The 12,516-nt window shown below is 34.2% G+C and overlaps 1 protein-coding gene across 1 annotated transcript in view; it reads right to left on the bottom strand.

The window, feature by feature from the left end:
* LOC126748346 (protein expanded) overlaps window positions 1-12,516 on the bottom strand; it is a 46,025-nt gene that overhangs the window by 14,151 nt on the left and 19,358 nt on the right. Inside the window, exon 2 of the mRNA XM_050457510.1 lies at window positions 9,698-10,001. Coding sequence (XP_050313467.1) covers window positions 9,698-9,935 — 238 coding nt within the window. The 5' untranslated portion in view covers window positions 9,936-10,001. The remainder of the gene's footprint in view (window positions 1-9,697; window positions 10,002-12,516) is intronic.

Here is a 12,516-nt window from a genome sequence, read left to right as displayed (position 1 = left end):
TATACAACTGCACAGGTCAAAGGACAGGTAAATTTTTCAATTATGACATAACTAAGTATTTTCTAATAATGTTGAGATGCATTTTGATTGTATTATTAGTTTACAAGGTATAATTGCAGATTCAATCCTATTTTAGACATATCTGTGGCACAGCTCTCAATTTTTACAATTCAGCTCTAATTCTTAGACCTCCATCTTCCACCGATCAAAATTTCGGGAATTTCCATTTCCTTGCCTTTATCTAGGTTAAGATATTAGTGCAAATATCCTCTATGCATATTAGTAATTGCCCAGACAGTCACAGAAATCACAGATTTTTAAAATTTCCATCAAATCCAGGATGGATCCGGACAATTTTCTGGTTCCAATTTTAACAACCCTGTGTGACTTACATGCGACGCTGTACTTGCCACCACATAAAATTGAAATGCAGTGAGCATATTTATTTAAAGCCCCCTAATGCAATAAAAAGCCCTATAATACCCAGTCCCAAGATGTATGTCTCAAGATGTATTCATGATGTTGCTCAAATTGAGAGAGAACACCTTTATTCAGTTAATAAAGACCATTTCAAGACCACAAATCTTCATCCAACATCTCACTTGACAGACCTTGGCACTGTGAATCTGGATAGTACTAGCAACTTTGATTTCTCTGGTTTGAAAACTTATACAGGCCATAGTGACAAATAACAGACATACAAGTGACTTAATCTGCTTTCATGATCCATACTTAGGTACTGGAGACAATACCACTGCTACCAATGCTAATTTTTAAAGTTGCATTTAGAAGTCTTTATTTTAATTTTGTTGGTAGAAATAATATTTTATTGAATATGTTTAAAAAATAATTAAAAAAATATATTACTATGGTATTTATATCATTGTGTACATTGTTATATTATGGCCAGGATTGTTAGGTTTTTTATTAGAATTTATATGTTGTTTTTATTTGCTAACAAAACATGTATATTATTTTGTATTTGTGATATATCTAGTCAATAATAATTAATTTATTCACAATCAGAAGATAGATTTATTTTGAGAAATGGGTTCAATTTTTGTTTTCATTATGAAACTTTATATTTTGTTTTCCATAATATGTTTTTTTATTTACGTCATGGTAAAATCTGAAGTAAAATCTTTTTAGAGTCATATTTTTGTTTTAACTCTTATTTAAAATTTGCTTCCATACCTATGGTGATAATTTATAATTATTGGTAAGTATCTATATCTAATTATCTTCCAGAAGTAAGTCCAGACTTGCATGTCCTAAATAAGCAATTTCGTGAGAACTAAATTTATATCAAAATACATTTTAGTTGATGCGTTAATGTTTTAATAAACTGATAAGGGGTTCAAATTCAAAATTAACAACTTTAATAGAATGCGGGTAGTTTTAAGCTGATAGACGTAATGTTAATTTTAAAATAAAATAAAATTCCATTTAAATATATCTCTTATCACTCTTGAGTTAACGCATCAACTTCTGTAATTCTGCGAATGACTTCAAATATCGCGCAATAGATCAGGTTTAAATTTCCCGCCACACGCCACCCAAGTTGGTCGCCCCCGTCCTTATCATCAACGTCAATAAAGCTGTCATTGGAATTTCTGTCACGCATTTCTCTAGATTTGTGTTCGTGAAAGCACCAACTTAATGAATTTACCTGGACTGCTAATGCATTTGGCCCCCATACCCAAAAATAACCACTGCCTGGTGGCCGCCATTTTTATAGCGATTGTGTCCTTTTGATGTTGGTCACTCTGAACATTTTTAGTGTTGCCAACAAAAAATATATTAAATAACGGTTGACGACGCTGACGTTTGACGTGTTTGTATAGCGGATTGCCTAGTTTTTGGCGATTTGTAAACGACGTTTGGGTATAACGTCTGCAACAAGCAATACTTCCTTCTTATTTAATTAATACGTGGATAATGTATCACCATCCTTATTTAAACGTATTTGGTTCACTATTACTCAAAACCGAATTATTCTGAATTGTCTGTCTGTGTTTATGATAGAATAATATATAGAGTTGTTTATTTTTACTATATAAACCTTTGCTAATTACAAATTCTCATAAAATCATCTTATATTTTTATTTTTATACATAGTTGTACCTATTAATGTTGAAACACTGTATATAGAAGGAAAGTGAAAGTCGTAACAGTAAAGGAAATAAAAGTGTTTTTAACTGAATTTGGTAAGTAAATACAAGCAAAAATGTACATGAAGATCATAATTTTCATAGTATTAGGATTTATAAGATTCAAGATTATTAGAATAATAAAACAAATATTTTAAAGTGCATGCTTTTCCAAGTTAATTAAAACTTTGTCTCGTTTTAGGTGAGGATTACTTTCTTTCATAAATATTAACGCAATCCTTAAAGAAGTACAAGAAAAATCACAGATCTAACGCAACTATCTTAAACTCTTAGCTAAATGTTAATGTAAACTTTCTATTTTGTATTTGTAACCATAACCTTTCAAAAACTTTAATTGTTTTATTTCCCTACAATTGACACAACTGAAATTTGCCAGAGTGGCCAACATCGAGAGACACAATCACGCAAAATGGCGGCCACCTAGAACTGGTCATTTACTTTTCATTGAATTGGCAGTCCAGGTGTATTTATTAAGTTTGTGGTTGTAGCTTGTAGATTTTCTCCCTAGTTAATATTGGAACTCATCTTTTGTCTGTTAAATGATTAGTTTCATTGCGTGGTACTCTTCCGCAGGATTGGCCTGTAGATTTATGGGTTTTTTCATGTGAGCTCAAATGTTTTTGAAGAAATAATACTACTCATGATTCTTAAGGAACATTTCTGCAATATACCATTTATCTCTGAGACATTAAGATATAAATGGTACCAAAATAGTATGTCTCTGGAACGTTTGGTGTTTTATAGAACAGTAAAAAGTCGCACATCAACGAATGCGTGGACTAGAAGAAAAAATTATATTTAAAATCCATCTGATCTCCTTTACCGGACTATTATAGCAGGTCAAGTATAAGAAGAAGAATTTAAAAAAAAATATAAATGAAGGCAGCCGCCGCGGGCCAAAAACTTACCGTGAAGACCAAAAAAAAAAAAAAAAGAAAAAGAAAAAAAACTGGAAAAAAAACAATGCAGCAGCGGGCAGGAGCAGCATCGCAGCCGCGGTTAAGACAGGTAGCCGCGCTGATCGGGGCAGAAAAGGGGCGCGCGGGTCTTAAGGGGGATCAGGATCATTTGTATAGCCGCGGAATGCAGCTCGGGCCGGTACAATCCGCGCCACAAGGCGAGGACCGGGCGTTGTGGAATGCTAGTGAGGGACAGTGGCGCGCGTGCTATTTACGATCGGCCAGACGGACTTTTATAGTCATTTAATATCGGCTAAACAGATCACATTGATCAATGACTGTACTGTTGTCCTTAGTCAGAACCATCCTGTTCCTATTTTTTTTAAAATTAAGTACTCAACTTACTTAAGTACAGCCTGGATTTTTTATATTTTAATGGATTTTTGGGGGATGAGTTTGAGAATAACATTTCTAGACACTTACTTCTGCAGGGTGTTGCAACGCCAGGCGGGACATAGGAAATCCCATGTAATTTTTAATAGGGTGAAATATTGGCTCAATTATTTTAGAGCAAACATGTATTTAAAAAGCACTAAAATCTGCAACCAACAAGATAACTTTTAATTTGGTAAGTTTTCCCGTTTAGAGGTTGTTGACAAAAATATTGGTAAAAATTTTGTCTTTTTTGTCACCCCGTACTTACAGGTATCGCTCCAGGTGAGAAAGTTAGGTAAGGGTAAGCTGCCAAATAAAATTGTGGTTTTAATTAAATTATTATTAAAAATTCGTACAATCGTACACATGCACACAAATTATTATACAGGGTGTTGCAGAATTATGGGAATAAACTTCTAGGGGTTATTTAGAGCAACAGTAGAAAACATTTGAGTATAGGGACCCGGAAAAGTGTCACTACAGTACTACGGCCCCATACGTCCTAGGTACGTAATTTTCATGTTATATTTATGTCTATACGTCCATTTTTATAAAAATAACGTATTTAGTATGTCTTTTTGGATACGTAGTTCGTACGTACATTACTTACGTCTCGCGGACGTGCATAGACTACCGCTCAAAAATATTTGCCCACATATGACTGTTTTAAAGTTATAACTAAAAATAATAAACCCATCAGTTATTCTTATGAAACGGTTTATTTATAACAAAATGAATATAAACAATACATTTTTCAAATAATTAAATTCAAGAAAATCTAATTTTGGATTCATCTACATGTCCGCCTCGTTTTTTAATAACAGCTTCACAGAGTTTCGGTAGTCTTCTAATTAATTTGTCCAAAGTTTCCTGAGGTATCTTGTGCCACTCTTCTTGGATGATCCTCCCCTTCACAAGTCTTCTTTTGATGTGGCGCATGATTTTCGCACTTGTCTATCCAGTTCATCCCATAGTAATTCGATAGGATTGAGGTCCGGTGATTGTGGGGGCCATATACCATAACTTTCAGAAGACGTTGCCTTTGTAATTGACCTAAATATTGCTTGCACAATTTCGACGTGTGCTTGGAGTCATTGTCATGCTGAAAGATGAAGTTTTCTCCAATTATTCGAGTACCAGAAGGACGTACATTGTCACTTAAAATTGTTTTGTTACCCTCTTTTCGAAGAATTCCCTCTATTCTAATTAGATCACCCACTGCAGATCCTCCGAAACAACCCCACACCATCACCGAACCACCACCGTGTTTAACTGAGGCCATCGTACAGTTCTTAGCGACCCTTTCATTGGCGAACAAAAACTCGCCTCTTCGTTTCAAAAACCTCGACTCGTCACTCCAGAGAACCTTCTTCCAGTCATCAATGGTCCATTCTTTGTGTGATTGGACCCACTCAAGTCTTTTCTTCTTATTAACATCCTTCAGTAGCGGTTTTGACACAGCTAAACGTCCTTTAAGGCCAGCATTATAAAGTCGCCGTTTTACTGACGAAACACTGACCGCTTTTTTACGCTCCTTGTTGATTTTTGCTGTGAATGCTTGTAATTATAATATTTAAATCCTCCTTCGAACTTGTTACCTTTGGCCTTCCCGATCGAGGTTTGTTGCTAATAGTCCCTTCTCTGGTAAATTTCCTAACATTATAATCGACAGTCTGCCTTGGAATTCCCAAATCCGTCGAAATTTGACGGTTAGTCTTTCCATCTTTATGAAGTCCAATCCGATAACTCTTTTGTTTTAGCCATTTTAAAGAATGTTGAAAAACCAGCAAAGAAACGGTGACAATCGTCAATAAGCAAGCGAAATTATTTACCAATGTTACACAAAATCAATTTTTGAAGACTAAACACCTTTAAATCTTTCAAATTTCATCGGAAACGAGCTGTAAACAGTTTGTTTTTTAGAAGAAGTGCATATTTTCACTACATTGTTTGTGACTACATTGTGTGTGATGCAAGACTATTTTTAAATACTCAGTATTTTTCAACGAACCATAGTTCAAGCATATATGCAATTTACAAAAGAGATACAATCTAAATATAGGTATAAAGATAAGATTTTTGTATCTAATTTAAAACATTAAAAAGAATACATGGTGGGCAAATACTTTTGAGCGGTAGTGTACATGTACATATAAATACTTATAAAATGATTTAGCTGCTATGGATTATACAAAAAATCATAAATTTCTGTTAATACACTATATGCGAGGAAAGTATTTTTTTCAAACATACGTTTTTTACTTTTAAGTATTTCTAAATTCAGTGGGGTAAACAGGAAAAAATTATTTCCAGGCTTCTTTGCTTTGATAGAAAAAGTCAACGAATTCGGTATAAATTAGTTCGAATAGAGATTTCCTCTTTCCAAAGGACTAACATATACTATAAATTTAGTTAGTTTACATGTTGATCTGGTCGAAAAGTAAAAACTATAGATAATGGAGTATTTGCCATAATAATATATCAAAGTTGGTTGTGTCCTTTTGATGTTGGTCACTCTGAACATTTTCAGTGTTGCCAACAAAAGATATATTAAATAACGGTAATTCAGTTCACGATACTGACGTTTGACGGACCTGTCACGAACTAAATTAATTTTTTTCATTGACATTGTTTTTAAACCATCATTGGGATTCTAAAATCACGATTCGATATGACTGACTAGTTTTTGTAAACGACACTCTTGGGTATATCGTCTGCAACAGGCGATATAGCTTCCTCCTTATTTAATACATGGATAATGTATCACCATCCTTATTTAAACGTATTTGGTTTACAGTATTACTGTTTCTCAAAACCGAATGATTGTGAATTGTCTCTCTGTGTTGTTTATGATAGAATAATATATAGAGTTGTTTATTTTTACTATATAAACCCTTGCCAATTACAAATCCGCATAAAATCATCTATATTTTGATTTTTATAGATGGTTGTACCTATTAATGTGGAAACACTATACATAGAAGTAAAAGTCGTAATAGTAAAAATAGAATGAAAATAAAAGTGTTTTTAACTGAATTTGTTAAGTAAATACAAGCAAAAAAATTAAATCAAGATCATTATTTTCATGGTATTAGGATTTATAAGATTCAAGATTATCAGAATTACAAAACAAAATTTTAAAGTGCATGCATCCATCCCAAGTAATTGAAACTTTGTCTCCTTTTAGGTGAGAATTACTTTCGTTCATAAATTTTAACGAAGTACAAGAAAAATCTCAGATCTACCTTAAATTCTTAACTAAATGTAACTTTCTATTTTGTATTTTTGTAAACATAACCTCTTAAAAAGTGTAATTGTTTTGTTTCCCTACAATTGGCACAACTGAAATTTGTCAGTGTGACCAACATCGAAAGGACACAATCACGTAAGATGGCGGCCATCTAGTAGTGGTCATTTACTTTTTATTGAATTGACAGTCCAGGTATATTTATTAAGTTCGTGGTCTCTTTGTAATAAAAGTTTACACTCCTGTGAATTTAGGATTTATCAAAATTCAGCTTAAAATAACATTTTCTTATTAATTTTGAATTTAGTTTTACTCTTCACTCAGTGATAGGAAGGATCTACTACGATCTAGCCCAATTCAGGATAAGAGCATATTTATTCATTTTAGTAGTAATGAATTACTTATTTGATAATTTTTGCTTATTTTAAAACATAATTTTAAGGTACAGCACTACAAGCAGGAATTGGAAGCACAAAGAAAATTGAAGACTATTTCACAATAGTTGCGAAGAACAAATGATGTGTTTTTTTGTATTTTCTTAAACGTGTGTTTTTTGTTTGGTTTTTTTAGACATATACATGTTTTGTTTTATATTTTTATATATTTTTTTATAATCAATATATATTCGGTTTTTATAAATGAGTTATTTTTTCCCAAATACATTTTACCATACAAAAAAAGGATTTGTGTAAACATCCTAGATACGTCATATTATATCCAATACATGACGTAAAATGTCCTAACAGTACGTACATATGACGTAAAATCCTGCGAAAAGTGGACGTCCTACATAAGTCCATAGTACGTAATACATCTTTTGGGGTACGTACTGTGTACATTATGTCGGGTAGTACGTACAAAATACGTCTTTAGTACGTATTTGTGCTGTTTGGGAGAAAGACGATGAATTGCCTAAATAGGATTTAATGCATTTAATTTTTGCCTGTTATACATGATATCATCACAACAATTGTTCAAAATGTCAATGTTTAAAAATTTTATAGCTGAGGACTTCAAGCAATTTACTGGCGCTTGTGTATTGTTATCTTTAAAAACGGTAACAGAGATTGTTTCTAATAGCTGCATTCCATATCGCCTTTGAAGTTTGCAAGAATTTAACAAAAATTAATTGTTGCTAATGGAAAACTTTACCAATCAAGAACTAGCGGATATGGATTTGGCATACTGAGCAACAAGCCGTTGCTCCGTATGCCATGATACTGGTGTTGCTCAAACCGTAAGTACGGTCAAATTTAAAGAAGTCCTTCTATTCAGCGAGTTGCCCACGAACCATCAAGTAGCATTGGACTTGACTATACAGCCGATTGTCATCCTAGAGATCAATTTTGTCAATGGTTTTTTTATCAAATCGCTGCACAACCAACTTTTTTACGCTATGTTTTATGGACCGATGAAGCCTCTTTCACAAGAGACGACATTTTAAATAGTAGGAATAGCCATGTTTGGGACGAAGAAAATCCCCATGCAATTTTTCGTATAAAACATCAGCAACGTTGATCTATCAACGTATGGGTAGGCTTTGTTGATGATTATTTAATTGGGCGATTCCTTCTACTGGCACAGTTTAGCAATTCACAAGCTTACTATTCATGCTAATATATATAATATTATTGGTCTAAAGGTTTGTTCTCATTGCAAAATTCTAACAAGTTTGAAACTGTTTCCAAACCATTCATGATGCGCATGCATAAAATATTACAACTTCTGATCGATTTTAAACCGTCTGTACGAACATCAAACACAAATTGAGTAGAGTCCAATTTAAAAGAAGAAGAGGAAGAAAAATAACCTCACTATTATTTCACAAAAAACATAAACATACTGTCGAGGAGTTAATTTCCCATAGGGTCCCGCCTGTTATTTATAGTATTCACTAGCTTCAAATCGCTCAGAAATATGGTTTGCTACTTCAGGGCTTACTCTAAAATGGTCGAGAAATTCTATTCTATTAAATTTGGACACAGTTTCATCTAAATAGTTTTGATTTTTGGGCCTTATCCGTTTTTCAAGTATATCTTCTAAGTCTCTATCGGAATCAGAAAATTCTGATAATTCAGATTATTCCGACGACTCAGTCACTTATTTCCGTAATGTGTATTTAGACTACTTCAACAATTTAAAATACAATTTCAAAACGAATATCAGGAATTATACAAAACGACAAAACACAAACAACAATTTAGAGATTATGTTCATACTCAGAAGATCAGCGTTGACAGCTACACAAATTCTCTGACATTTGAAATAAATCCGAAAACAAGTCTGACTATCAGAAATTTGTGTAAGAATATCAAACTTTTGATTTGAAACCGATCAGAAAATTCTGTAAGAACGCATTCTACTCTATTGCGCATGTTTATTTGTCGAAAACATGTTTCTTACTGCTGTGAGAACAAACCTATTGAAGACCAGTGATTCTAGTGTTTGGATTAGTTCAATGGAGTTTTTCAGAGTAAAATTTGGACGTGGCAAAAGAACAAGTAAAATGTTGGGGATTAATTTAGAAAGTAAGGAGACCGGTGTATTGACAAAACTTACAACTGGTCTAATAGGACTATTAATTTTGTGGATTTTGGAAAAGCCATATAATTTAGGAAGGGCGGGATTAGTGGATATCAGGTGGTTAGGTTGTTTTTTATACTCTGTGAGGAAACAGGTCCATGTTTTTAAATTTTAGTTATAAAAGATGGTAGCAAAAACATATACACAAGGCCTTGGGCGTGTAAGTTCTGTTAACTTCTGTTGCATGTTAAAGCATATGTACTTTAACAAGGAAGAACCTGGCAAGGTGACTTATTATAAAGCAAATACACTCACGTGCAAAAGCAAAACCACTGGTTCGAACATGTGCTTATCGCTGTACTATATACATGCTTCGTCAAACCATTTCTAAGTGTCAAACATTTTTTTAAACATAAACTTACCACAAATAAGAGCCAATCCGAATAGCTCGGTGTCTAGCATGCCCTGTTGGGCGAAGTATCTGCATGTCTGTAGATAAAGCTCGCGCACACGTGACTTGGCTGTAGCTAAGAAGTAGAGCGTCTGCTGGTGTAGCAGGTGTAGAGCGAGGAACCGTGCTGAGGGGGCCAACGGGGTAGCGGCGGCGGGAGGTTTGCACGCGGCCAGGGGGGCGCTCACCGTGCACAGGCCGGCGCGCATCGCCCGCGCATCCTAAAGCCAGCCCTGCAGGCCTGCACGAAAGACAGGCCGCCCTAATGGGCTCAACTGTAACAACAAACAAATTATTCCCTTATTATTTATTTATTTATCAACGGGCTTTAACCCAACTCAATATTACAAAAAGAATTAAAAGTATAAAAAAGATAATACAAGATGCACTAAACCTAACCCATAACTTATATGTTGTAACAATATTGGCAACGCCGCGAATATCAGCTATTCTTCGCCGTTCCGAAATGACACAAGTGGGCACACCGCACGACATCTGTGGAGACACGTGGAAGTTTAACGAATCTTCCGAAACAGTGGTCTGCCGAGTATACATATACTCGGCAGATATATCTAGCAGTTCAAATTCAAGTTGGAACAGGGTTTATTTCTTCCAGGCTTAAAATATGTTTTTACGTATTCCAGGCATTTGGAAACGTTTCCTATTTTATTTTAGATTTTTAAAATAATTTTTCCTCTAGATTGAAGCATTTGAAGTAATTTTTTTTCAGGCTTTTTGTTGAACAGTTGTTAGATTTATATTTCAGGCATTTAATACTCTGTTACTTGAATATACTTGTTCGACGCAGTCAATATCATGGTTTATTTCTTCCAGGCACTCGAAATAATGTTGTATGCACTCCAGGCATTTGGAAACATTTCCAATTTTATTTTAGATTTTTTAAATTATTTTACTAGTTATTCCAAGCATTTACAGCCATTTTTAATTTTATTCCAAGCATTTACTAGCTTGCTACTTAAAGCCATTTGTTTAACATAGTCAAAATCATGGTTTATTTCTTCTAGGCACTTAAAATAATTTTTCTATGTATTCCAAGCATGTTGAAACGTTTCCAATTTAATTTCAAATTTTTGAAAATATTCCTAGTTATTCCAGGCAACTGAAGCCAATTTCGCTTTTATTCCAGGCATTTGATGGCCTGCTATTTGAAGCCGTGACATTTTCAACGCAGTCATGATCATGGTTTATTTCATCCACGCACTTGAAATAATTTTTTTATGGATCCTAGGCATTTGAAAATTTAGAACCTCTTATCGAATACCCCCTCTATCAATCACAAAAGTTGAAGATGATTGATGTGGTTATGGTGTAATCAAGTTTAACAATATAATTTAGTTACTACATTTGAAATATGTAGCATAAAGCTCAGAACGCTGTCAAGTAAAACCCCTATAACCCTGATTTGATTAACAGGTTCCAGTATGGTATCACCTATAGAATGGAAATAAGAGTCATTCCAAAGTACCCTACATAAAAGCATACTGAACACAATTTACTAGCACATAAGTCCATACCATTCTTAGAGCGCCAATCATTCAAGTCTCGCTAAATCTGACTGAAGCTTACAGCAGTCATCTGTGGGTGAAACTAAACGAAAAAAAAAATCATCAGCAAAGAGGAGGAAACACTCTAGTATGTAATTTACATAAAGATTGAACAACAAAGTCCCCAGATGAGACCCCTCTGGAACATCAGACAATACCCGAATCTCGTGTGACTCATAATCAAACACCTTGACAACTTATGTTCGATCAGTTAGGTTAGCCTCAAGACATTTCAAGAGGAACCCATGATTTGCCCTGTCAAAGGTCTTGGAGAAGTTGGTGTATAAAGCATATCCTTGACACCACTCCCGCAAGGACTCAGTCAGGAAGTTAACAAAAGAAAGGACATTCAATTCAGCAGCACGCGTAACAACGAAACCACTTTTCGTAATTGTTTTAAAACTTATCTTCCAGTAGTCAAGAAATTCACCAAAGTTCAGGGATAAGTTGAAAATAATAAAAAGAAGACTGACTATTAGGAAACTGCGCTTTTTAAGGAAAATTGGTAAACATTTCGAAAAATAGTCTGCAAACAATGGTCTTACAGAAACCTGTAGTGTTCTTGTAGGAGAGCACGTTGGGTAAATTGGCTCTTCTGGAGCGAACAAACTTCCAGAACTTTTTTAAGTTACTACCTATAGAAAATTCTGTTGTATAAATATAGTCATCGTAACACTGTCTTTTCAATGATATACATCGGGCTCTAACATAGACCAATTCTTATTACCATCCCAAAAATGTTTGAAGGATTTGTTTGTGAGCTCCTTACATCTGCTCTTCAGGGTCGATTATTGGCTCAGCAATTTGGATTCAATGCTGGGCGTTCTGCTGAATTAAATGTCCTTCCTTTAGTTGACTGACTGAGTCTTTGGGGGAGAAGTGTCAAGTACATGCTTTCTACACTGACTTTTCCGGCTTTTGACATGGTCAATTATGGGTTATTAGATACCACCAACTTGAGAAAGCCCTGAGACTTACCTAACTGATCGAACATAGATTGTCAATGTGCTTGGTTATGAGTGACATGAGATTCAGGTATTGTCTGTTGTTCCACAAGCCTCTGTTTCTCAACCTTTATGTAAATAATATCTCGGAGTGCCATTTTACTAGCGTGAGAGGTTGTCTTTTACAAATTATACATTAACTAGTAAAAAGAATGTCTTTGGATAAAAATATTAACTTTTTTGTTCACTTCATCCGTCTTTCATTCTTTTATTTTTTAGAT

The sequence above is a fragment of the Anthonomus grandis genome, chromosome 22, assembly GCF_022605725.1.
Source record: "Anthonomus grandis grandis chromosome 22, icAntGran1.3, whole genome shotgun sequence".
Taxonomy (NCBI): domain Eukaryota; kingdom Metazoa; phylum Arthropoda; class Insecta; order Coleoptera; family Curculionidae; genus Anthonomus; species Anthonomus grandis.
This window is presented reverse-complemented; position numbering and strand designations above follow the sequence as displayed.